The sequence below is a fragment of the Taudactylus pleione genome, unplaced genomic scaffold (assembly GCF_031769625.1).
Source record: "Taudactylus pleione unplaced genomic scaffold, aTauple2 ptg000154l, whole genome shotgun sequence".
NCBI classification, from domain to species: domain Eukaryota; kingdom Metazoa; phylum Chordata; class Amphibia; order Anura; family Myobatrachidae; genus Taudactylus; species Taudactylus pleione.
In genome coordinates, this window is record NW_028284556.1 from 19,400,006 (window position 1) to 19,426,739 (window position 26,734).

At 46.0% G+C, this 26,734-nt stretch overlaps 1 protein-coding gene across 1 annotated transcript in view; it reads right to left on the reverse strand.

The window, feature by feature from the left end:
* Positions 1-22,396, reverse strand: part of RAB32 (RAB32, member RAS oncogene family) — an 82,762-nt gene extending 60,366 nt beyond the window's left edge. Inside the window, exon 1 of the mRNA XM_088474498.1 lies at positions 21,828-22,396. Coding sequence (XP_088330624.1) covers positions 21,828-22,071 — 244 coding nt within the window. The 5' untranslated portion in view covers positions 22,072-22,396. The remainder of the gene's footprint in view (positions 1-21,827) is intronic.
* Between the last annotated feature and the right edge of the window lie 4,338 nt (positions 22,397-26,734).

A 26,734-nucleotide genomic window follows, 5' to 3' on the forward strand; every position in this document is an offset into this window, starting at 1 on the left:
GTGCAAATACATTTTTGTTTTTTTTGCATGCAGGGTAAATGTTGGCCCCCTTTGCATGTAGCCCACAAATGCTGGTCAGCTTCATTTTTAAACTGCAATTTAAATTGGAGTTTGTAGACACCCCTCTCAAATCTAAAATGTCTCTTCACCTTTTAAATTTGCCCCACCTGCAGTGCAGCATGGTTTTACCCATACTTGCCTACCTTTTGGCTGCCTTCTCCGGGAGGTGGTATCCAGGATGGCACTGCAGGGGGTGGGGCTCTGCAGAGGTGGGCGGGTCTGGGGACGGAGGAGGGTGGGGCTCGGCTGAGGAGGGCGGGTCTGAGGGCATGATGATGCGATCACATCAGCAGAGCCTCAAAGATGCGATTCAATAAGAATTGCATCATCGGCCACCTGTGCCGCCAAATTCACTGGGGCAGTGGGTGGCCACGTGCCCCTGGGAGACTTGTCCACCTTTCCAGGTGGCTGGGAGTACCACCCGATTTCCGGGATCTTTCTGGCCGTTCCAGGTGGGTAGGCAAGTATAGTTTTACCAAGGTACAAAGTTACTTGCTCTTATGTTTATTGGGTGCATACACAAAAGCATTATGCCTCCCCTCTCTTTCAAGCCCTACACTGGCTCCTCTTTCCCCTCAGAGCCCAATTCAAGGTTCTTACACTCGCTTACAAAGCCCTCACCCAATCCTCTCCCATTTACCTTTCTGACCACCTCTCCCTTCACACTCCCGTCCGTCTACTTCGCTCAACAAATACATGTCTCTCCTGCCAACTGATTACTTCCTCCCACTCCCACCTACAAGATTCTGCCCGTGCTGCTACCCACCTCTGGAACGCTCTCCCTCTCCCCATCAGACTCTCCACCTCTCTACAAATCTCCAAACAGCTCTCAAGACCCACTACTTAATCAAGGCCTTCCAGTTCTCATCCTAACCAGCTACTACATGCACTCACCTCCCTGTCTACCCCATCTGTGTCACTCCTGTTTGTCTGTCGCTCCCCTTTAGAATGTTCGCTCTCTCGAGCAGGTCCCTCTTTCCTCCTAGGATTTTCCTTATACTTTTTTCTACTCCTTACTTCCCACAAGGGCACCTAACACTTGATTGCTGTATTAGCGCATATAACACTCAAAGTAAGCAGCAGGAAATCAGCAATGACAAGGACACGATTTATACACATTATACACATTGCTGATTCCCTGCTGCTTACTTTGAGTGTTATATGTGCTAATACAGCAATAATAATAATACTGTGCATTTATTAAAAGTAAAGTGTTTTGATCAAGGGTCCTAAATGTATAGCAGGCTTCATGGGCCTTCATTATCTGCTCTACATAAAACATTAGCACACTCTATGGCCCTGATTTAATTAGCCGCAGGCAAATTGCTATTCAATTACAGCCCGAGGCAGGCCGCTATAAGGGCAGTTACCACAGATTTCTGTTCGAGCCTCCCTCAGGCCACAAACGTGTTAAATCATAGCTCCGGCCACTTATCCCAGATGCTATGAGTTGATGCATGTTAGCCGTATTTTTACCACGTGAGGCAAAGGGGTTGTAATTGAATAGTCTTGGTGTAAGAGCCTGAGGCTACCACCCTTTTCCTCTCACTGTAAATAACCTCAGCTAACTGAATCCGGCCCTTAATGTAACTCTTTACTTTTATAAAAAAATGTTCAAACTTTTTTTTGCATCCGCTTTCAGTAGGGTGCTCAGTTAAAATGTTTGCATGTTTATACTCATCTACATCACAACTGTGCCAAAATAAGAATCTTTCATAGTATACTCTATGTGAGAAACTACTCCATAACAGTCCATTGAAAAATAGCATGCATCTTTTAAATAGTGGTTTACACTACAAAAACCTGCTCTTTTAAAGAATGAATGGTACTTTCAAAATTAATTCATTCCAGGCCCAGCCTAAAAATAGGGCGATCCTCCAGTGACTAGTTTTCAATGAGGAGCTTTCTTTTCTTTGCCAATTTAGATTTAAAAAGGTATATTTACTAAGTAATCGATTTTCAAAACCCACAATTTTTGCAGATTTTGTCTGCCATATTTAAAAAAGCAATAATAGTAAAAGCAAAACTCATTGCTTGTTTAGCAATAAGTATTACTGGCCTTTTAAATCTGGCAGGCAAGATCTGCAAAAAATTAAGATTTTGAAAATCCACTGCTTAGTAAATATACCCCAAAAATGTGGTATGAGTGCTCTGGTTTCTGGACATAACAAATGGGGGTTGGTGGCAGCAGCCATTTAATGTGACACTATGGTATGCCTGGCACATTACAGCCAACAGATTATTTTATAATACACACATTTTGGTAGAATTGCTGGGGGTGCTAAATGAAGGTGGACACGGGGATTACCACAATTACACTCAAAATTCCTGAATGTTTTATTTTGTATTGGATTGCCATTAAACAAACAGTATCACACAACTGTATGAAGCATAGTATCTACCGTATATACTCGAGTATAAGCCGAGTTTTTCAGCACAAAAAATGTGCTGAAAAAGTACCCCCTCAGCTTATACTCGAGTCGAGTCAAGTGTAGCGCTGACCGGACGGAGTTCGGTCAGCGCTACACACTGCCAAACACACAGCCGCCGGTGCTGGCAGCTGCGTGTTTGGTGTAATCAGCAGCCGCTGAGCGCTGCTGCTGCTCCCACTGCGGGAGCCATCTTCCGGCTCCCGCAGTGGGTGATGGGAGACATGACGACGTCTCTCCCATACAAAGCGGCCGGAGGAGCGGACAGCGGCGGGACCAGGAGCGGGAGTTACAGGTAAGTGATTTTTTTATTATTATTCTGTTCACGTCTCTCTCTACTACTGGGGGGGGGGGGTAAGGACTACAGGAGGCACTACCAGGGAGCGATGACTACAGGGGGCACTAAAAGGGGGGATTACCACTGGAGGAACTACAAGGGGGGGATTACTACAGGGGGCACTACCAGGGGAGGATTACTACAGGGGGCACTACCAGTGGGGGATTACTACAGGGGGCACTAAAAGGGGGGATTACTACTGGGGGTACTACCGGGGGGGTTTACTACTGGAGGCACTGAAAGGGGGGATTACCACTGGGGGCACTACCAGGAGGGATTACTACTGGGGGCACAACCAGGGGGAATTACTACTGGGGGCACTACCAGCTGCTGCCATTTCCCACACTAGGCTTATACTCGAGTCAGTAAGTTTTCCCAGTTTTTTGGGTAAAAGTAGGTACCTCGGCTTATATTCGGGTCGACTTATACTCGAGTATATACGGTATATGGAAAAGTCCAAAAAGAACACTCCTGATCCTTACAACTTTGCTGCCTTTGATTGCCACAAATCCAGTTGGCACTCTTTGTAAATGAGCCTTAATGAGATATTTTTTTGCAAATGTCAAGTAGTTGTATGTTTAAAAATTTTTATAGAGACATTAAAGCTAACTACATTCTGTAGTATGCACGTCAGCCATTCAGGTCAATTATTAAATTGCACATAGTATCAAAGCAAACTAGCAATTACTGATTGTCTTGAAATAGGAAGCAATAAACCGTAAAAGCTTAAATCACAGCCAATTTGTGTTGCTTGCCATACCCTTTGTGCCCATTTACTGTCAACAGAAATGTATTTTCATTTCAGATGCATTTTATAAAAGAATCCAAAGTTAATTTGTTTAACTAGACAATGTAAAAATTTTAATAACTCACTTACTAGAATGTCAAATTACAAAAATGAAAATAAAATTACCGGGCAAAGAATTATCATTTTGTAACAATACAGAGCAAGTAAGTAGAAAACTATAGGTCACCATAACATCACAATAAAAGTAATAAAGGGGCTGATTCAGTAGATGGCGCTGGGTCACCAGCCAGATGAGTAAGCCTCAGCCTACTCAGGCTGGCCGCTTTGCGAGGCCAGGAAACTGTGTCCATGAATCCAGCACTTGGCCTTGCCACTCCCGGAAAATGAGACTGGCACGCCCCCATTTCCGGGAACACCAGCACCCCGGCCCCTTAAATGCCTCTGCCTGTCAATCAGGCAGAGGTATAGATGGGTCTGCGTGCGATCATGCAGAACGGGTCCTGCACACGCAGAGATACCCGATAATCAGGAATCTGCGTTCAGCACTGCACGCTGAATTAGCCCCAACGTGCAGATCAGTGGCATCGGCAGGGGAGAAGTGAGAGGGATGGGGGCTTTGTTTAGTGGATGCAGGTGAGGTATAGAAATGCACCCACATGCAAAAACAAAATTTCATTTTGCAGGATAAAATTATTTAAAAACGAGATTTGGTCAGTTAGAAACTGTTCGCCAATGCTAATATTGGTGGATGGTTATTCATGCTTACCATGCAGTGTTTGATTATAGTTCTGGCCAATACTTTTATACTATCCACCAAAAGTAATACATATATAAATGATATTTCTTATGTTTTATGGAGGGAGAGTGAACACTGCGTCAGCCATGTCTATATACCCATTTGCAGCTTATTTACTAGAATCATCCAAACCATTAAAACATAATTTACCAACAACAAAACCTGCATCATTTATATGTGAATTTGCACCTACCTGTCCTCAGTCACTTCTGTGTCCTCAGAAAAAAGCAATCTTTTAGTACCAACCAATCAGCACCTAACTGTCATCTTTCTAACACAGCCTATAAAGTACCAGTTAGGAGCAAATTGGTTGGTACATTATCACTGTCCAAGGATTAGTGCATCTCCCCCCACCGTTAATGCCACAGCTGGAAGGGCAGATTGTGTAGAACAATTTCCAGCATGGTCTCACTGGTCTATTATGTCATTTTCATAGGTAAGAACAATCTGTGGGCTACATATACAACAATGGCAGCTTGGTGACATCCAGTTGGTGCATGAGGAGACATCCTTGAGGATCCCATTTGTGGTTTATAATTACAATAGAAATAGCCACAGCTCCATTTTAACCTCAGCAACCTAGGCCCTGGCTTGAGCCGATGGCAGAAAAGCAGAGCATGCAATTGGTCATTGGAATTATTATATGTATAAATACTCTACTACTTGGACCTGTCTTCTGCAAGAAGACGATTCAGAGTTGAATGCAAGTCCGTTGGATGGATACTGCGAAGTTTAGCACAGCGCTTACTTCAGAGCCAAGTGTATCAGTAGCATCTCCACTTGCTGCTGAAGGGGTATAACTGATCGGCAAGAGGGGGCTCACACAAAGGCAAAGTGAGGGAGTGTAGACATAACCGCAAGCTATGAGTTGTGTGTAAGAAGATATCCGTCTGATGTAAGGCAGATCTCTAGCACCAGCTATAGAGCTGCGCACAGGTAACTGGCTATTTCATTAAGATAGGGATAAGGTCAGTGCAGCTGCAGAGATGCATCCAACTCACATCCGCATAAAGTTTCATGTATGCAATATTGAACCAGCCCAAAGTGACTTTGTGCCATTGGTCTGCGATTTAAAAAAAAAAAAAAGTTGCAATTTCCACAAAAATATGTATTGCAGATTGTGAATAAGGGAACCCACAAAAAAGGTTTTGGGATGCCAACTCCATATATTTAGTCAATTAAGCATGGCCTTCAATTTCAAACATATAGTGGATTCTAGCAAAGTACTATCACCAGGTGATTCCAGCTATAAATCTCTTGAATTGCTTCACTATGGAAATCCAAAACAATAAACTTTATGAGGAAAACAGGATTTGAAATGCCTTTAAAAGGTGCAGCTCTGGCACCCTGATCATGATCTTGATATAGCTGCATATATTAACATGTGGACCGTTGCCATTTTATTAGGGATGAGCGGGTTCGGATTTCTGAAATCCGAACCCCCCCGAGCCCCCCCGATCCGAGTCCGATCCGAGTCAGGCTCGACTTTTCCCGCCTGACTCGGATCTGAAATCGAAGCAAAACGTCATCATCCTGCCTTCCGAGTCTTGCGGGTTTTGGATCCTATATAAGGTACCCGCGTTGGCGCCATTTTCTCACTCGGCTGTGGACAGTGAAGAGGGAGGGTGGGAGTTAGGGCTGTGCAGTGAAGTGTAGTGTAGTGCTGCTGTTGTCCACTACTTCAAAGTCCATAGGGGCTGGCTGTGTTGTGCTGTGCTGCTGTTGTTAATAGGGGCTGTGTCCACTACTTCAAAGTCCATAGGGGCTGGCTGGACTGTGTTGTGCAGTCAGTTACCCATAGGGGCTGTGTCCACTCCAAAGTCCTGTGCAGTGTGACAGTCCTAAAGGGGTGCTGTAGTGTTGTCCAGGGGGTGCTCTGTCCATCAGGGGTGCTCCCCCCAAGTGCTAAAAAAATAATATATTTTCTGTGTTTGTGAATTGTGTGCGCAGTAGCCGCACGTGCATCAACAAAGTAGTGCCAAGCGTGCGCCTGTGTCATTAGTAAAGGGCCAGCTGGCTTGACCGTTAAAGGGTGCTGTAACCCCCAAAGTACACTCCAGTCCAAACCAAAAAAAAAATAATTTTCTGTGTTTGTGAATTGTGTGCGCAGTAGCCGCACGTGCATCAACAAAGTAGTGCCAAGCGTGCGCCTGTGTCAAAAGTAAAGGGCCGGCTGGCTTGACCGTTAAAGGGTGCTGTAACCCCCGAAAGTACACTCCAGTTCAAACCAAAAAAATTATATTTTTTGTGTGTTTGTGAATTGTGTGCGCAGTAGCCGCACGTGCATCAACAAAGGAGCAGCGCCAAGCGTGCGCCTGTGTCCCATAAGTAAAGAGCCGGCTGGCTCATTTCTTAAAGGCTGGTGTAACCCACAAAGTGCACTACTCTCCAGCAAAAATAAAGAAATATTTTCTGTGTTTAGCCGCACGTATATATCAAATCGATATAACATAAATGGAGGACCAAACTTTCTCCGATAAAAATAAAATAGAGAAAGATCAAGAACCACTTCCTCCTAGTGCTGAAGCAGCTGCCACTAGTCATGACATAGACGATAACATGCCATCAACATCGTCTGCCAAGGCCGTTGCCCAATGTCATAATAGAGGGCACATACAATCCCAAATGACAAAGTTCAGGAAAACGACCTTGAAAAAAACATTTAAATCAGCTGTAGAGAAACGTAAACTTGCCAATATGCCATTTACGACACGGAGTGGCAAGGAACGGCTAAGGTCGATCCCTAGTATGTTCATGACTAGTGGTTCAGCTTCACATGAGGATGGGAGCCCTCCTCCCACTAAAAAAATCAAAAGAGTTAAGCTGGCAAAAGCACAGCGAAGAACTGTGCTTTCTAAGAAGATATCACAAATCCCCAAGGAGAGTCCAATTGTGGTGGTGGTTGTGATGCCTGACCTTCCCAGCACTGGACGGGAAGAGGTGGCTCTTTCCAGCATTTGCATGCCCCCTGCAAGTGCTGAAAGGAGCACCCACAGTCCACTTGCTGATATGCAAATTGAAGATGTCACTGTTGAAGTACAACAGGATGAGGATACTGGTGTAGCTGGCGCTGAGGAGGAAGTTGGCGAGGAGGATTCTGATGGTGATGTGGTTTGTTTAAATCAGGCACCGGGGGAGACAGTTGTTGTCCGTGGGATGAAAAAGCCCATCACGGTCATGCCTGGGCAGAAGACCAAACATTCCACCTCTTTGGTCTGGCAATATTTCTATCCAAATCCGGACAACAACTGTCTTGCCATATGTACCTTATGTAAAGGTGGAATAAGTAGGGGTAGGGACGTTAACCTCCTAGTAACATCCTCCCTTATACGGCACCTGCAGCCCGTTCATAATAAGTTACTGTCAAGTTCAGAAACTTTGGCTAAGACCGTAAGCTGTCCAGGGACACCTAAATCCCGTTGTCCTGTTGTATCCAAGCGCCTGCAAACCACACCGTCAACTCCCTCCTCGTCAATTTCCTCCTTAGTCAGGATCGGAAGTAGTCCTGCAGGCCATGTCACTGGCATGACTGACTCTCCTATCCCGGATTCCTCCGGAGGATCCTGCATTGCTACGCCTCCTGCTGCCGCTGCTGCTGTTGCTGCTACTGGGAGTCGTTCATCATCCCAGAGAGGAAGTAGGAACACCACTACTTTTACTAAACAATTGACCCTCCAACAGTCCTTAGCGAGGAGGATGAAGTACGACAGCAGTCATCCTGAAGCAAAACGTATAACTGAGGCCTTGACTGCTATGTTGGTGTTAGACGTGCGTCCGGTATCCGCCATTAGTGCAGTGGGATTTAGACAATTGCTGGAGGTAGTGTGTCCCCGGTTCCAAATCCCGTCTAGATTCCACTTCACTAGGCAGGCGATACCGAGACTGTACAGAAACGTCAGAAAAAGTGTCCTCAGTGTCCTGAAAAATGCCGTTGTACCCAATGTCCACTTAACCACGGACATGTGGACAAGTGGAACAGGGCAGACTAAGGACTATATGACTGTGACAGCCCACTGGGTAGATGTATCACCTTACGCAGCAACAGCAGCAGCGTCACCAGTCGCAGCATCTCAGAAACGCCAGCTCGTTCCAAGGCAGGCTACGCTGTGTATCACCGGTTTCAGTAAGAGGCACACCGCCGACAACCTCTTAGAGAAACTGAGGGAAATCATCGCCCAGTGGCTTACCCCACTTAGACTCTCCTGGGGATTTGTGATATCTGACAACGCCACCAATATTGTGCGGGCATTACATCTGGGCAAATTCCAGCACGTCCCATGTTTTGCTCACACAATAAACTTGGTGGTGCAGAATTTTCTGAAAAGCGACAGGGGCGTGCAGGAGACGCTTTGGGTGGCCCGAAAAATTTCTGGCCACTTTCGCCATTCAGCGACTGCGTGCCGAAGACTGGAGCGCCAGCAAACACTCTTGAACCTGCCCCACCAACACCTGAAGCAATAGGTTGTGACGCGGTGGAACTCAACCCTCTATATGCTTCAGAGGATGGAGGAGCAGCAAAAGGCCATTCAAGCCTATACATCCACCTATGACATAGGCAAAGGAGGGGGTATGCACCTGACTCAAGCGCAGTGGAGAATGATTTCCGTGTTGTGCAAGGTTCTCCAGCCCTTCGAACTTGCCACACGTGAAGTCAGTTCAGACACTGCCAGCTTGAGTCAGGTCATTCCCCTTATCAGGCTTTTGCAGAAGCAGCTGGAGAAAGTGAAGGAGGAGCTAAGAAGGAGCGATTCCGCTCGGCATGTGGGACTTGTGGATGAAGCCCTTCATTCGCTTTGCCAGGATTCCAGGGTGGTCAATCTGTTGAAATCAGACCACTACATTTTGGCCACCGTGCTCGATCCTAGGTTTAAAGCCTATGTGGTGTCTCTCTTTCCGGCCGACACAAGCCTGCAGAGGTGCAAAGACCTGCTGGTGAACACACTGTCAGCTGAAGCGGAATGTGACACGTCAACAGCTCCTTCTTCATTTTCTCCCGCAACTGGGGCTGCCAGGAAAAAACTTAGGTATCCTAAGCAACCCGCTGGCAGTGATGCAGGGCAGGCAGGACCAAGTTTGGACATCTGGTCCGGACTGAAGGACCTGGCAACAATTTCTGACATGTCTACTGTCACTGCATATGATACTGTCACCATTGACAGAACGGTGGAGGATTACATCGGTGACAGCATCCAAGTAGGCATGTCAGACAGTCCATACCTGTACTGGCAGGAAAAAGAGGCAATTTGGAGGCCCCTGTACAAACTGGCTCTATTTTACCTGAGTTGCCCCCCCTCCAGTGTGTACTCCGAAAGAGTGTTTAGTGCAGCCGGGAACCTTGTCAGCGAAAGGCGTAGGAGGTTGCTTCCACAGAATGTGGAGAAGATGATGTTCATCAAAATGAATTATCAGCTCTTCCAGGGAGACCAGCCTCCAGAACGTACAGAGGGACCTGTGGTGGTGGATTCAAGTGGGGACGAGTTAATACTTTGTGAGGATGAGGATGTACACACTGAAGAGGGTGAGGAATCGGTGGATGAGGAGGATGAGGATGACATCTTGCCTCCGTAGAGCCAGTTTGGGCAGGGACACATTAATTGCCAGCTTGTTTTGTGGGGGCCCAAACGAACCAATCATTTCAGCCACAGTTGTGTGGCAGACCCTGGCGCTGAAATGATTGGTTTGTTAAAGTGTGCATGTCCTGTTTATACAACATAAGGGTGGGTGGGAGGGCCCAAGGACAATTCCATCTTGCACCTCTTTTTTTTCTTAGCATTATGTACAGTTTGGGGACTAGTTTTTCAAACTGCCATCCTGTCTGCCACTGCAGTATCACGCCTAGATGGGTCACGTGTTTGTGCCGCCCACTCGTGTCGCTTAGCATAGTCATCCAGCTACCTCGGTGCAACCTTTTGGACATAAAAACACTATTGTGAGGTGTGAGGTTTCAGAATAGACTGGAAATGAGTGGAAATTAAGGTTATTGAGGTTAATAATAGCATAGGAGCAGAAAAACCTACAAATTCTGTGATTTTAGCTGTTTTTATGCTTTTTTTTCAAAAAAATACAGATCCAAAACACAAAACCCAGAACCCAAAACACGGAAGGGTGGTTTTGGCAAAACCAATCCAGATCCAAAACACGAAGAAAGATCCAGATCCAAAACACGAAAAGTGGCCGGTGCACACCCCTACATTTTATGGTTGTTTACATACTGTATCTATGGCAAGTCCAGGCTTATCGGCATTTTTTTTTTTTAAATGACAAATAGTATCAGAGCTTAAGTTACATAACAAAATTGTTTCATGCAAGTGTATCGCTGGAATATGTGAACTGTACATAAAATTAAACGGATTCCTATGCATGTTTAAATTAGGGGTGTGCACCGGCCACTTTTCGTGTTTTGTGTTTTGGTTTTGGATCTGGATCTTTCTTCGTGTTTTGGATCTGGATTGGTTTTGCCAAAACCACCCTTCCGTGTTTTGGGTTCTGGGTTTTGTGTTTTGGATCTGTATTTTTTTGAAAAAAAGCATAAAAACAGCTAAAATCACAGAATTTGTAGGTTTTTCTGCTCCTATGCTATTATTAACCTCAATAACCTTAATTTCCACTCATTTCCAGTCTATTCTGAATACCTCACACCTCACAATAGTGTTTTTATGTCCAAAAGGTTGCACCGAGGTAGCTGGATGACTATGCTAAGCGACACAAGTGGGCGGCACAAACACGTGACCCATCTAGGCGTGAAACTGCAGTGGCAGACAGGATGGCATTGAAAAACTAGGCCCCAAACTGTACATAATGCAAAGAAAAAAAGAGGTGCAAGATGGAATTGTCCTTGGGCCCTCCCACCCACCCTTATGTTGTATAAACAGGACATGCACACTTTAACAAACCAATCATTTCAGCGCCAGGGTCTGCCACACAACTGTGGCTGAAATGATTGGTTCGTTTGGGCCCCCACAAAACAAGCTGGCAATTTATCTGTCCCTGCACAAACTGGCTCTACGGAGGCAAGATGTCATCCTCATCCTCCTCATCCACCGATTCCTCACCCTCTTCAGTGTGTACATCCTCATCCTCACAGAGTATTAATTCGTCCCTGCTGGAACCACAGGTCCCTCTGTACGTTCTGGAGGCTGGTCTCCCTGGAAGAGTTGATAATTCATTTTATGAACATCATCTTCTCCACATTTTGTGGAAGCAACCTCCTACGCCTTTCGCTGACAAGGTTCCCGGCTGCACTAAACACTCTTTCGGAGTACACACTGGAGGGGGGGCAACTCAGGTAAAATAGAGCCAGTTTGTACAGGGACCTCCAAATTGCTTCTTTTTCCTGCCAGTACAGGTACGGACTGTCTGACATGCCTACTTGGATGCTGTCACCGATGTAATCCTTTAACAGACAGACGCACGCTTGTCGCTGCTGCTTTGAGGATTCAAGTGCGGCTACAGCCCACACAATTCACAAAGACAGAAAAAAAAAAGAATATTTTTATTGTTTGTGGAGCACACTTTGAGGGTTACACCACCCTTTAACAGACAGACGCACGCTTGTCGCTGCTGCTTTGAGGATGCAAGTGCGGCTACAGCCCACACAATTCACAAAGACAGAAAAAAGAAGAAGAATATTTTAATTGTTTGTGTAGAACACTTTGAGGTGTCACCACCCTTTAACAGACAGACGCACGCTTGTCGCTGCTGCTTTAAGGATGCAGGTGCGGCTACAGCCCACACATTTCACAAAGACCAAAAAAAAAAGAACAATATTTTAATTGTTTGTGTAGAACACTTTGAGGGTGTCACCACCCTTTAACAGACAGCCGCACGCTTGTCGCTGCTGCTTTAAGGATGCAGGTGCGGCTACATCGCACACAAGTCACAAACACATTAAAAAAATAGTTTTTTATTTTTTGGAGCACTTTGAGAGTTACACCACCCTTTAACAGACAGACGCACGCTTGTCGCTGCTGCTTTAAGGATGCAGGTGCGGCTACAGCCCACACATTTCACAAAGACCAAAAAAAAAAGAACAATATTTTAATTGTTTGTGTAGCACACTTTGAGGGTGTCACCACCCTTTAACAGACAGACGCACGCTTGTCGCTGCTGCTTTGAGGATGCAGGTGGAATCTAGACGGGATTTGGAACCGAGGACACACTACCTCCATCAATTGTCTAAATCCCACTGCACTAATGTCGGATACCGGACGCACGTCTAACACCAACATAGCAGTCAAGGCCTCAGTTATACGTTTTGCTTCAGGATGACTGCTGTCGTACTTCATCCTCATCGCTAGGGACTGTTGGAGGGTCAATTGTTTAGTAAAAGTAGTGATGTTCCTACTTCCTCTCTGGGATGATGAACAACTCCCAGCAGCAGCAACAGCACTAGGAGGAAGTGGTTCTTGATCTTTCCCTATTTTATTTTTATCGGAGAAAGTTTGGTCCTCCATTTATGTTATATTGATATATATACGTGCGGCTAAAGCGCACACAAACACAGAAAATATTATTTTATTTTTGCTGGAGAGTAGTGCACTTTGTGGGTTACACCACCCTTTAAGAAATGAGCCAGCCGGCTCTTTACTTATGGGACACAGGCGCACGCTTGGCGCTGCTCCTTTGTTGATGCACGTGCAGCCACAGTGCACACAATTCACAAACACAGAAAATAATTTTTTTTTTGGTTTGGACTGGAGTGTACTTTCGGGGGTTACAGCACCCTTAACGGTCAAGCCAGCCGGCCCTTTACTTATGACACAGGCGCACGCTTGGCACTACTTTGTTGATGCACGTGCGGCTACTGCGCACACAATTCACAAACACAGAAAATAATTTTTTTTTTGGTTTGGACTGGAGTGTACTTTCGGGGGTTACAGCACCCTTAACGGTCAAGCCAGCCGGCCCTTTACTTATGACACAGGCGCACGCTTGGCACTACTTTGTTGATGCACGTGCGGCTACTGCGCACACAATTCACAAACACAGAAAATAATTTTTTTTTGGTTTGGACTGGAGTGTACTTTCGGGGGTTACAGCACCCTTAACGGTCAAGCCAGCCGGCCCTTTACTTATGACACAGGCGCACGCTTGGCACTACTTTGTTGATGCACGTGCGGCTACTGCGCACACAATTCACAAACACAGAAAATATATTATTTTTTTAGCACTTGGGGGGAGCACCCCTGATGGACAGAGCACCCCCTGGACAACACTGCAGCACTCCTTTAGGACTGGGACACTGCACAGGACTTTGGAGTGGACACAGCCCCTATGGAGAACTGACTGCACAACACAGTCCAGCCAGCCCCTATGGACTTTGAAGTAGTGGACACAGCCCCTATTAACAACAGCAGCACAGCACAACACAGCCAGCCCCTATGGACTTTGAAGTAGTGGACAACAGCAGCACTACACTACACTACACTACACAGCCCTAACTCCCACCCTCCCTCTTCACTGTCCACAGCCGAGTGAGAAAATGGCGCCGACGTGGGTACCTTATATAGGATCCAAAACCCGCGAGACTCGGAAGGCGGGATGATGACGTTTTGCCTCGATTTCAGATCCGAGTCAGGCGGGAAAAGTCGAGCCTGATTCGGATCGGACTCGGATCGGACTCGGATCGGGGGGGTTCGGATTTCAGAAATCCGAACCCGCTCACCCCTAGTTTAAATACATTGTTAGGGCAATTAAACTGTATTAAAACTTTTAACTTGAGATAACCCTAAAGCTGGGTACACACTGAATAGATACCTGCAAATGATGGTCGATCATACACACTAAACAACCTTCATCTATCTCTGGCTGCGGGTCCCGCTGGCCAGGGGTCATGTGCTGCTCCCCTCCCAGCGGCCTCTGCTGCAAGTGTAACTGCCCGTACACACTGCCCGATGGACATATATATTGGCTATCGGCTGTGCAGCAAAGCTGAATGACATTGTTCACAGACATATCGCTGGTAAACACTGGCCGTCGGGCACCCGATATGTTGGCTGATCAATTGATCGGCCAATATATCTGTCAGTGTGTACCCAGCTCTGAGACAGAAGAAAATGAATATCTGAAAGAAGCCATTTTGTATTTTTAGTCAGTATATCTGCATATCAACTGTAACTTACATAACTTTACAATGCTCTTTTGTATTGCCTGCTGCCTTTATTAGAACTAACCATGTGGTCACAGAGGCACAAAATCACTAGCCAATATAAACATCACTCACCACTTACCACAATAAACAAGGGTCTGCTTATAACTTAACATACTCCTTACTTCAGTCAATTCCTGGTTTACTAATCAAGGTTTCTCAACAGTTCCTTAAATACAGCAGCACAGCCTTATTTCACAATACAACAATATGAGCAAAATCACCAGTGATAGATACCACTGTACCATATGCCAGGAGTGCTTTACAGTACAATCTAATTGACATATTCCCCATATAAATCAGATGCAAACATCACATGCAAGTCAGTCAGCCACATTCCCTAGTGACATAACTTTGCTATACAGGCTTTGTTGTATTTGTATCCTGGAGGGAAAAACATGAGAACAAAATTAATTCATTTTTGCCATCTGGTTCCAAATAAAATAAAGGTTTTTTTTACAATTATAAGAAAAAGTGTCAGTCAAATAGTAAACTTACTTAAATAGCACATATGAAAAGAAAATCCCTCTGCCAGTTTAAAACCTACAGTATGAATAATGCATATAAATATAGAGGCAACACAAGAGTCTTATCCAGTTACTAAAACAGCGGTTTGGTCATACACAGTGCTGTATAAAGATCTGAATATGACACCATCGATAGCATGAAAGCAAAAAGGCACAGGGGGCCAAATTCAGAGTTGTATGTTATTCCGATATTTACACAGTTGACCGATTGTCAATAAACTGTGCATACGTTAATGTACATTGCTGTAGCTGCTCACAGCGACTTTTTACCTGCAGTGTGATTAAAAGTCAGGGAGTGTTTGGGGGAGGTAACAGGGGAGTGGTGGCAATAACGCAGGCGTGTCGCAATCATTTTCGGGGGCATGAGGTAGCCAGTGTGTCTGTGATCCCGTTCGCAGATAAAGATCCAGTGTGTCTCAGTACACACAGCCATTCTGCACAACGATAAGGTTACTCAGTATGTCAATCATCGAAGGACCTGCGACCGATGCTGCAAAATTTTACACAGATGCTTGGATTTGCAAAGTTGCAGATGGACATCTCAATACATCTCCCAGCAGCTGCGACATTTGCATATTTTCACAGAGCAGAGGTGTACAAAGGTGCAGCAGCGAAGGCATTAGCAGACATCTAGGAATCAGACACAGTGTCCACATTAACATTACTTGAACATGGCTGTAGTATAAAAAGGCAAGGTCAATATTGCATGCAAGATAATCTGAATCATTCAGTAAGAGCACCTGGTACACTTCTGTCAATATAATTTAAAGATTTAATCCATGTACAATCCTAAACTCTGTTTTGGGTAGAAAATAGCTGAAATATAGGGGTAGATGTACTAAGCCTTGGAGAGAGATAAAAGCACCAACCAATCTACTCCTGATTTTTTTCAAATACAGACTGTAAAATGGCAGTTAGGAGCTGATTGGTTGGTACTTATCTCTTGCCAATGCTTAGTACATCTCCCCCTAGAACATTTACATGCTAAGATGCATGCATTTAGTAATACAAATGCAGTACAATATCATTTGTGTATGCAAAAACATAATTCTCCTGTTGGGCCATGATTTTGGGTATGTGGGGCATAACGGAATACAATGGAACTTTGCCACTTGTAAAACTAAATATGGCAAAAAAATAAATCATTGGAGTAAGCCACCCACACATAAAATATTTTTTTAATTTAGCCAGAACCTTTATTGGCCAACTAGTAGAGCTACCTCCCCCTACTAACCTCCTGGCACATTTACCAACAGCCTAGACAGGGCTGTCTTACCAGCATTGCAGGGCCTTTTTTCAAAACATTGCACTGGGGCCTGTACCCACCAATTTACAGGAAAAAAAATGAAAGCCAATAAAATTAAAGTTTTAGATTTATTGGCATTGTCAACAAAATCAAAATATATTTTATTAACATTTATAATGCAATCCTTGACTTTCAGTCCCCAGGTCTTACTTGCTTTGCTGTCATATTTGTTATAGCTTGTTTAAAAATGCCCGGCAATATGTTATTAGAGATACTGTATGTGTCTCGTTCAGCTAATACATATATTGATTTCAATTATTAAGCTGGGTACACACTAGATGACCTGTGTACCCAGCCGATGGCAGATGCGACAGACGACATATCGTGCTGTCCGTACACATCACACGTTTTGGTGAATGACCGCACGTTGTTGTTCCCCCGCTGCATTCAAATGCATGGGATTGTTAGTCACATCTTCAGATCGAGCAGCAGGTATGACAGATCTGAAGATGCGACAGACGATCCTGCGGGAGCGGATATAGGGCCTCATTCAGACCCTCTCGCAAGCGGGTCGATGGTGGGGCACTGCGCAAGCGCGGCGTACGCAAGCCCCGAAGCAAATGAGAAATTCACTCGCTCCGGGGCTCGCTCCAAAAGGGCTGCTGTCGATGTTGATCGACAGCTCGCCCCGTTTTGTAGGCGGGGAGAGGGGGTGGCTGGACTCGTGATGTCAGTAGTGAGCTTCCTGCTCTATTAGAGCAGGAAGCTCACTTGGGCTTGTGGCAGACGAGACCCTACCTCAAGGGTCTCGTCGCAAGCCCGAAATCGCGAGCATCACCTGGCCGCTCACAAAAGCTGTAGGTGGTCACCCACAGCTTAGCGAGCGGCCAGGGGGCCGGCCAAAAAAATAAAAAATACCGGCCGACCTCAGAGCGAGCACTCGCCTTTTGCGAGTGGCTCTGAATGAGGTCCATAGTGCATACACAATGGACAATTTGAACTATTTGTTGTTTAAAAAATTGTCTAGAGTCTACCCAGCTTTATTGAGATTTGGAGTAATCTGCCGTCCCTTTTGAAGAACAGAGGGCCACCAATGAGGCCCCTGAAGAGTATAAGGATGCCTATCACTGACCTACATACAGGGGTGCCAAGTGGGTACTAATTAACCAGGCTTGTTCAAGGGATCCAGCGCTAGCTGTTATGAGGGACAAATGCATAATATTTTCTATTGATTCTTTTCTGAGGGTGTGTTCCCATAGATTTAGTCACGCCACCTCAATATCAACCGCATGACTCAACGGCCCTGCCTACAGATGTGTTCTCATACACTATTGCCGCAGTAGAGCCAAACAACCCTTCTCAGAGCACCAGGTCTTGTGCACAGGGCCGGTGCTGGGCTGTGCTGTGCCCAGCGCCGTCCTGTGTTGCCGCCCCTTCCCTCCTCCGCTCCCTCCCCCCTGAGATTAAAAATATCCTATAGCGCTGGGAGGGAGGTGGGCCTTTCCTGCGCCCTCCGGAAGCAGTAGCGCTCCGGCCGCCAGACCGGCTTGCCTGTGCCTGGAGCAGCTACTGCTTGTGAACCTTGTCCTGATCGGAGCATCTTTTTTCATTTGCCTATACGTCTTAGTGCAATATAATGCGACAAAACGGCTTAACGAAACTGCACTGCTTCATTTGACATGCGATACTTGTACACCTGTGTGCGACAGAGTCTCAATCTGTATACGAGGTGCTACAATACAGCGCACATGGCTTTTGCTTCAATCCAGTAGATAATCACACAAATCCAGGGAACTTTTTTGTTTCCTTTAAAACGAGCTTGGGAGGCAGTTGCTTGTACACTAAACCACATAATGGGGCTGATTCAGTTAGCTGTGGAAGTCACCAGAACAGCTTGTGCGTTAAGTCCCAAAAGGCTTATTCTGTTTGTTGCCTATGGAAGGGACAGCAATATCAGCCTACCATAGCTGACCAAAACAATGTGCAACACGAATTGCCAACAGAACTAGAAGCTGGCCATACACTATACAATTATCTGTCAGATATCTGCCCAGAATGGTCTTTCAGAAAAATGGGTTAAAAAACAAAAATTAACCAATTTGAACAATTGTTTTTGTCCTTTTTCCAGTGTTTAAAACCATATGATCGACTGTCATTTGCTCCCATACATTACCAGGTTTTCATTCCAACCAGCCAGATTGGACAGATAATTGTATAGTACAGTGGTTGTCAAACTCGGTCCTCAGGACCCCACACAGGTCACATTTTCCAGGTCACCCAACAGGAGTACAGATGTACTCATTACTCACTGACATTTTAAAAAAATCCACAGGTTAAGCTAATTATTTCACTTGTGATTCTGTGAGGAGACCTGGAAAACATGCACTGTTTGGGGTCCTGAGGACCGAGTTTGAGAACCTGTGGTATAGTGTATGCCCAGGAGTTAAGGTCCCCATACATCAGCAATCTGAAAACCACAATTGAACAATTTGAAGATTTATTGCTCGATGTTAGGATTTCCCAATCTAGCAATCTGCGCCCATACATTACAGATCTTTCTCAGTGATTTGCAGATCGATTGCAGCAAGCACAGTAACTGTCTGCAAATCTGCTGATCATGTCCATACACTAGCAATCTACAGCCCCAATCGATGTGTGAATTCCAACACGTTGGATAATCTGATTTAACAATTCCAATCACTTTTTGGTTGCAATCTGTGATCTGTAAAGCCCATACATTGCAGATTTTTATACACAATCGAAAGCAAATTACAGAATTGCCACAATCGATTGCTGGTGTATGGGGGCCTTTAGATTCTAATAGTAACCCATGCACTTTAATTTAACGGAATCTTCCCACCATATTATCTGTTCTATCTTTCAGAGGAAGACATGACTCAAACACAAGAGTTTGTGTTGTGACTGCTTAGCAATGGGTGACATAATAAGAATGTTGCTCATAAGCAAAGACACTGCCACTGTTGTCACAGAAAGCTTAAATGTTATGCTTTAGTATTTAAATATAATTGACCAATTTTGGGCAACTCCATCTTTTTATGTCCTGCCCGCTTCACGAAGCAAATACAGCAGGTAGCAGCATTTCCTCCTCCAAACCCCCTGTGTGATGACACACAGCAGGATAACTAAATCCATTTTGTCTTCTCATAGTTAATAGATTAGAAGAGAATGCTTCCATTCTGGTCTATTGAGCAGGGCTGGTCCTTCTATTTTGGAGAGGCAAAGACTTCAAAACTTTAGAGAAGAATTCAAAATTAGACTATCAGTGCCATTAGAAAAGTGTAACGGTGGCTTTAACTGAGAATTAGGAGGAGGACAAATATGCTTTATATTAAAGTTATGGTGAAAAGTCAGGGTGAAAGTGAACACTAGATTTTACCTCCATGCCTCATATATTGTCATTTTAATTTTAGGTATAAGTTGTCATTCCCATTAAAAAGGGCCATTTATAATTACAGTGGGGTCAGGCATTTTAGGGAAAGTAAATTGGCAGTACATTACCCAATAGAAACATGCATGGTTTACTCCAATCATCACTCATACTTGCACCTGCCCCATACAAGGTACAAAAGACACACCTAATGGGCATATAGCGGGAGATGTATCAAGCCTTCTAAGAAGTGAAGTGGACAAGTTGCCCATAGCAACCAGCTTCTACCTGATTGGTTGCAACGTTTGCATAAACGAAAACTAGGAATAGACATCAGAAGCCGCCATAGAATGCTGTGATGCGATGGTAGTTAACCATTGCATCATAAGCATTCAATAGTAATTCAATCGCAATGGTTCACTTATGTGCAGATTTCCAAATCTGTGCAAGTGCAATACGGGCTTGAGTGGGCGAAGTAAGACTGTCTGCGACAACACATCATTGGAGGTGTAGGAACAGAATACACAGGGCCGCTAATACCGGCTCTTCCAAGTGACAACGTTTGTTCTTGTTTACTACAAGAGTCCGGGCCGCCATTCGTGGAGGGCGCATCACGTGATGCTCGCTGCTGCATGGGACTGGAGTCTCCATTGGTAACAGTCACAGGACTCGTGACAGAAACAGACAGCCAAGATTCTCTGATGTAGAGAACTGCACCCAGGAAGGATCCAGGGGCAGCAGCATTGTAAAATAAGTTAACCATCGGAACACCAACAAATCATTACCATTCGATGGCAGCAACCCAGAATGTTGCCATCGAATGGTAAAAACACTATCAGAAGAAAAACATTTAGTCTGTAACCATCGACCATTGATGTCTATCCCTATTGAGAACACACAATCACTGTCCTGTTCTACTGATCTTAAGGACAAATACATTCAGAATGCACTCATTTTCTCAGCATGCACACAGCGATATCACGCAAGATACGCTACCTAAATGGGTGTACATTCAAGTGTACATCCGCCCCTTTGTGCGCAAAATTAAACACACAAGCATGGAAATGATCAAATCAGTATTAGGGGCCCATTTAGCAAAGTGAATTTGAGGTAAATTCCCCGAAAACACCTGTTTTCGGGGGTTTCCCTCAAATACTAAGTATCCCCCGGATGTATTAAGAAGGGACCGCAGCAGGTATCGATCCCTCCACTGCCGCTGGCAGCCGCCTCCCCCATAGTTTTCTATGGGGGATGCGATGCTGCCAAATGTATCAATATCGGGAATGCGATGGCCCCAGCAGCTAACGCCAGCTGAAGATAGCGTTAGCCGCTGTAGTCTATGGCAACTTACCGCATATCAGCCGGCTGAGGGATCTCATGGAACCCTCCGCCGGCAATGTGTACTCCGCCGGACTGCACATGCGCAGCAGCCCCTACTGCCCTCCGGAGACATCGCAGGGATGGGCTTTCGGAGCCCGTCTCACTGCATGTCCTGGATAATACATCCAGCAGATAGTATCGCATTGCAAAAGTGATCCTTGATAAATGGGGCTCTTAGTCACATCACTATTGAAGCGTGCACACGGTACGATTAAAATGGACAATATGAACAATATCGATCATATAGTTATTGTTCACATCGTGCATTTTTCGGTGCCCAACAACCTGTGATGCGCAGGCACGTATGGATGATAATGTCCATCGCCCGTGCATGCAGAACCTGGTCGATTTCGACCAGGTCACTATAGGGAGCAGCGATCGTTCATCGTGGGTCTTGGGTCGTTGGTGGGTTTGTGGTGTGCTGGATGATTGATATCGATCATCCAGCACACCCGGGAGATCGTTCAACGACATAGTTGACGATCGTCCCGTGTGTATGTACCACAAGACTGTACAATCAGTTGACAAAATTGCCACTTTAATCAGACTCCATGCAGTATCAAAAGATAATATGAAAGATATTGTTTCCATTAAGCGATTTAAAAGAGAAAAAAAAATGTAAACAATCCACTTCGACTTCATTTTAGTGCTGCAGGATTTAAACCACCAATTGCAACCTGTAAACAATATATAAGCATATATTTGTCTTAACACTGACTCATGGTTGAAGTTTAAAGATAATGCCCAAGTTGTACAGTATTCTACTTGCCTGCGATGTCCCATAGCTGCAGCCTAACTAGAGTCTTGCTGTCCCAGTTAATAACTTTTAGAGCAAAATCCACACCGATGGTGGCCCTGTAGTGCTGGGAGAACAGCTGGTGCACGTAGCGTTTGATGATGCTGGTTTTGCCGACCCCCAGTTCCCCGATTACCAGCACCTTGAAGAGATATTCCTTGCGTTCCGGGACTCCTGCGGGTGCGCCCGGTTCCCCATTCCCCGATTCTCCAGCCATTCAGCCTCAGAAATGCAGCGCAGGACACGCAATCTGCAGACGCAGTATTGTGGGAAGATTGGACCCAACCAGCCAGCAACAAAGTACCAATAAGTAGATTGCAGTGTCCTTATAATCCCCTATTTCGTCTAGACACTTTATGTGGACTTGTCATTTACTTCCCATAATGTCCCCACATACGGAGTAAAGCTGCATGTCTGCTGTAGCTGTGAGAAAAGTTTTACTTTCTCCTCAGTCCAAACTTTTCTTTCCCCTCCCAGTGACTCTGAGAGCCAACCACCTGATTGTCAGTCATAGGACAGGAAACTGCTCTGATCATTGCCTAGAGCTGGGGAGGGAGGGCAATGGGCGCGGTGATGAGAACAAACATAATATATAGTGAATAAAATGTCGTGGGAACTTAGATATAGACATAAATATGTGTATGTGTATAAATATATGTTTTATTGTTAAACCGTCTTGTTTTATTGCTCTTATATTATATTACTTTAGCATATTATGAAGTAACAGAGAAGCATAGTGTTCTATATAGTTATTGATATTTAGATACATATTTGTATATATATATATATATATATATGCATATATACACAATACACATACAATATTAATATATATATATATTGGGTACAAGTACATCTTGAGCAGTGGGCCTCATTCAGATCTGCTCGCAAGCGGGTCGATGGTGGGGCACTGCGCATGCGCACGAGCCCCAGAGCGAGTGAGAAAATCACTCGCTCTGGGGCTCGCTACAAACGGGGCAGCTGTCAATGTTGATCGACAGGTCGCCCTGTTTTGTAGGCGGGGAGGGGGGGGTGGCTGGTCAAACGGAGGCGTTCCTGAAGGGGCGCCTGCCGTTTGTGGGTGGCCCTACTGACATCATGAGTGATGTCAGTAGTGAGCTTGCTGCTCTATTAGAGCAGCAAGCTCACTGGGGCTTGCGGGAACGAGACCCTACCACAAGGGTCTCGTCGCAAGCCCAATGGTCACTACCATCACCTGGCCGCTCGCAAAAGCTGTGGGTGGTCACCCACAGATTAGTGAGTGGCCTGGAGGCCGTCCAAAAAAAAAACCAGGCTACCCAGATTCAGAGCGAGCGCTCACAAAGGGCGTCCGGCTCTGAATCAGGGCCAGTGATCACTGCTTTTATTTGAGAGTGTTTAATACTTAATCTTTAATACTTATCAATAGACTTCTATAGAAGTCTATTGATGACGAAACGCGTTGGCCATGGCCTCTAAGACGTGGCTTTCCGGCACCCGAGATTTTGGTCCGTTGTGATCACATTGTGCTTGTACGGATGTTTGTCCAGTGACGGGAGACGGACTGTTTTACTATCCGGAAGTATCGGAACGGACCCCCGGGACTCACAAACTATACATCACACCTGCCGTTACTTTCTTTGATGTAAGTGAGCTACACATTTTTTTAAGTAAAACTCTGTATATATGCTCACCAGTGCGCCCTCCTGTTTCTTTTTTTTTTATGTTATCTCGTAACACCTGTGGTAAGGTGATTATCGGAGGGGCTGTAGTGCATCTTTATCTGCTGGAAAAGACTGTTAAATTTATGAACATTTAAGAACTGTGGCGCATTCTTGTGTATGTATTTATATATATATATTATATACATACACTGTAAACAAACTCTTTTAAAAACATTTAGATAGATGTATATTTACTAAAAATCGTGTCTGCCTGTGTTTAAACTAGAGATGTGCGCCGACCCCCGTGTTGGTTTTGGATCTGGATCTCCCCTGGTTTTGGATCTGGATTGGTTTTGCCAAAACCTCACCTCCGTGTTTTGTTTTCGTGTTTTGGTTTTGGTTTTGGATCTGGATTTTTTTCTTAAAAAAGAAAAAAAAACAGCTAAAATCACATAAAATCAGCCTTTTTTTGTTCCTACAGTATTAATAACCTTAATAACATTTATTTCCACTAATTTCTAGTCAATTTTGACCACCTCACAGCTCAAAATATTGATTTCTTCATCTAGTTTAGGCCCAAAATTTGCACCAAGATAGCTGGCTGACTAAGCTAAGGTGCAGCAGAGGGCGCACAAACACATGGCAGTTCAACTTAAAACATGGCACATCAGGAAACACTTTTATTATTCAAAGGAGGGAGGGATTTGGAGTATGTATGTAGTTGAAGGTAGGGCAGGGACAGGAAGGGTTGATTGGTAGTAAATTTAATTTCTTTTGTGATTCCAAAGAAAATTTATGAGGGAGGGGAGGGGCGGAGGCATTTACAAAAAAAATTGATACAGTACATTTACATCAGTCCTGCCACAGAAGAATCCTTGAGCATGACTGCTGCTGCTGGGAGTTGATTTTTTTTCATCCCAGAAGGGGACAAGGAAGCATGCTTTCCAAAAATAAATAAACAATTGACTTAAATAATGCTTTGCAAATCTGCTATAAAGGCATTTCTACTTCAGGGTCCATAGGGGGTCCACAGGGTTGACCTTGGGGGTATAGCTGGATCTGGATCCACGGGCACCACGCAGTTAAAGCTTTGCTGCTCCCAGGATGCACTTGGGTCCGTCCTCCTCTATACCCCGCCCCCGAGCCACAGCACCTCAGTTTTAGCTGGTGCCCGGCCGGAGTCGGGTCACCCTGGAGCAGTGGGGCTGCATAAGCAGCCCCTAAACTTTATTTTATTTTATTTTTTTTAAAGAAGATTTTATTATTGAATTTTTTTACTATCTTCAGAGCGGCAGCATAAGACTGTCCATCTGGACGTCCATGCTGCCGCTCCAACAAGCCCCGCTGGCGCTGCGACGCCGGTACTGATCCGGGGATCACAGCGGGACCCCGGAGTCAGTGCTAGCGTGGCTCCGGGACCTCCCACAGACTGCTGCCGGACTCAAGGGGCCAGGTAAGCCGCGTGCAGCGCTGTCAGCGCTGCGCGTGGGGGAAGTTGTGCAGTCTTTTATGCCGCCGGTCTCTGGGGACAGACCGGCGGCGCTAGTAGCGGCGGCGGGCTCCCCCCTCTGTGGATTACGCCGCGTGTCCGCTGGACCACCAGGGTGTAAGGCCGGCAGGGAACGGCGTCCCTGGGGTTCCATACTAGCAGGGGAGGCAGCCTTCCCTGCTTGAGCGGCTCCTCCCCTCAGCCCAGCGCGCCTTCTCTCAAGCGTGCTGGCGTCACTGGGCTGTGCACTCTCGGCCACTCCTCCTCAGAGCTCTCCGGCGGCCATCTTCCCAGGCAGCAACGCAGAGCTCCCAGGCAGGCTTCCAGTGGACCGGTCCCCCTGCGTACCTCTCCCATGATCAGGACAGTGTTCGCAGCGCTATAGCCCTCCCAGACACTGAATCTGGGAGGTTGAATGTAGCTGAAGGTGCAGTGAGTATATCTTCCTGCATGGTATGTGACTACTGCTAGTGCTGCCGTCTGTGCCTTTTCTACTTACTGTCAGCGTTTTACCTATCCCTTTCCTTCTCCTACGGCCCGCAGGTGCGTGGGGGAGGGGTGTTCTTTCTGTGTACCTCACTTATATAGATCTACGTATTTGTGAGGTCCGGCACATACAGCGGTGTGCTACTCAGTACCAGATTGTGGGCTGTTTGTGTTGCATACTTGGGAGTGCGTGGGTGTTATACACCTTACCTCGTTTCGGTGAGACACTTTTATTGCAAAAAAGTTTGTGTCATGTCTGATGAGGAGAATGAGAGCTCCGTGGCTCCTGTGTTGGTTTCCTGCCGACGCTGTTCGGCAGGAGTTGACGGGGCGGATTTGTCTCAGGACGGTCTGTGTGGGCGGTGCCAGTTGGTATCTGGACCTTCTAAACCCCCGGTGGCGCAGGTTCCGACTGCAGTCCCTTCTAGGGCGTTGCCCCAGCCTACCATCCCCCGTTCCCCGGGTGTGACACGTCTGGTACAGTCTCCTCCCGGGTCTCAGACTGTGGGTCCTTATGCGGGTTTGCCGGTCTACGTGCAATCCCCCACGGTGCCGCAGCAGTCGATGGTACCTTTTCAGGGCTATCCTCAGGCAGTACCCCCGCCTTGGGTGGACGTCCTCTCCAGCTCTGTTCAGAGCCTGGCGGCTTCGTCATCGGCTTTTCAATCTATGTTGCACAGTGATTTGCCCCCTCGGGCGTCCAAGCGTTCTGTTCCGGCTTCACTGGCGGCTCAGTTCACGGACACGGCCGTGTCTTCGGATGACGGGGAGATCCATGTAGACTCTGACTCGGATGCCGGGGCCCAGGAGGTGGTGGCTAAGTCTTCCATTAATGTGCCGGCATTGGTTAGGGTGGTGCGGGCCATCCTTCACATTGAGGAGGATGTGCCGGCCCCCAGGTCAAAGTACCCAAATTTGAAAAAGGCCAAAGTAGCTTCGACGGTTTTTCCCCTGTCCGATCAGTTGACGGATCATATGGCAGGGGCCTGGCAGTTGCCCAGCAAGAGGTTCCAACCGCAGAAGCGGTTGGCTTCGAACTATCCGTTTCCGGAGGCTCTTTGCAGGAAGTGGGAAACTCCTCCCACGGTGGATTCCCACGTTACCCGCTTAATTAAAAGTGCTACGCTGCCTTTGCCGTCAATCTCCTCCCTGAAAGATCCCATGGACAGGAAGGTGGAGACTTGTTTGAAGTCTATCTACTCTCTCTCTGGGGCGGTGGCCCGTCCGTCCATGGCCATCTCTTGGGTGGCTAAGGCCATCGA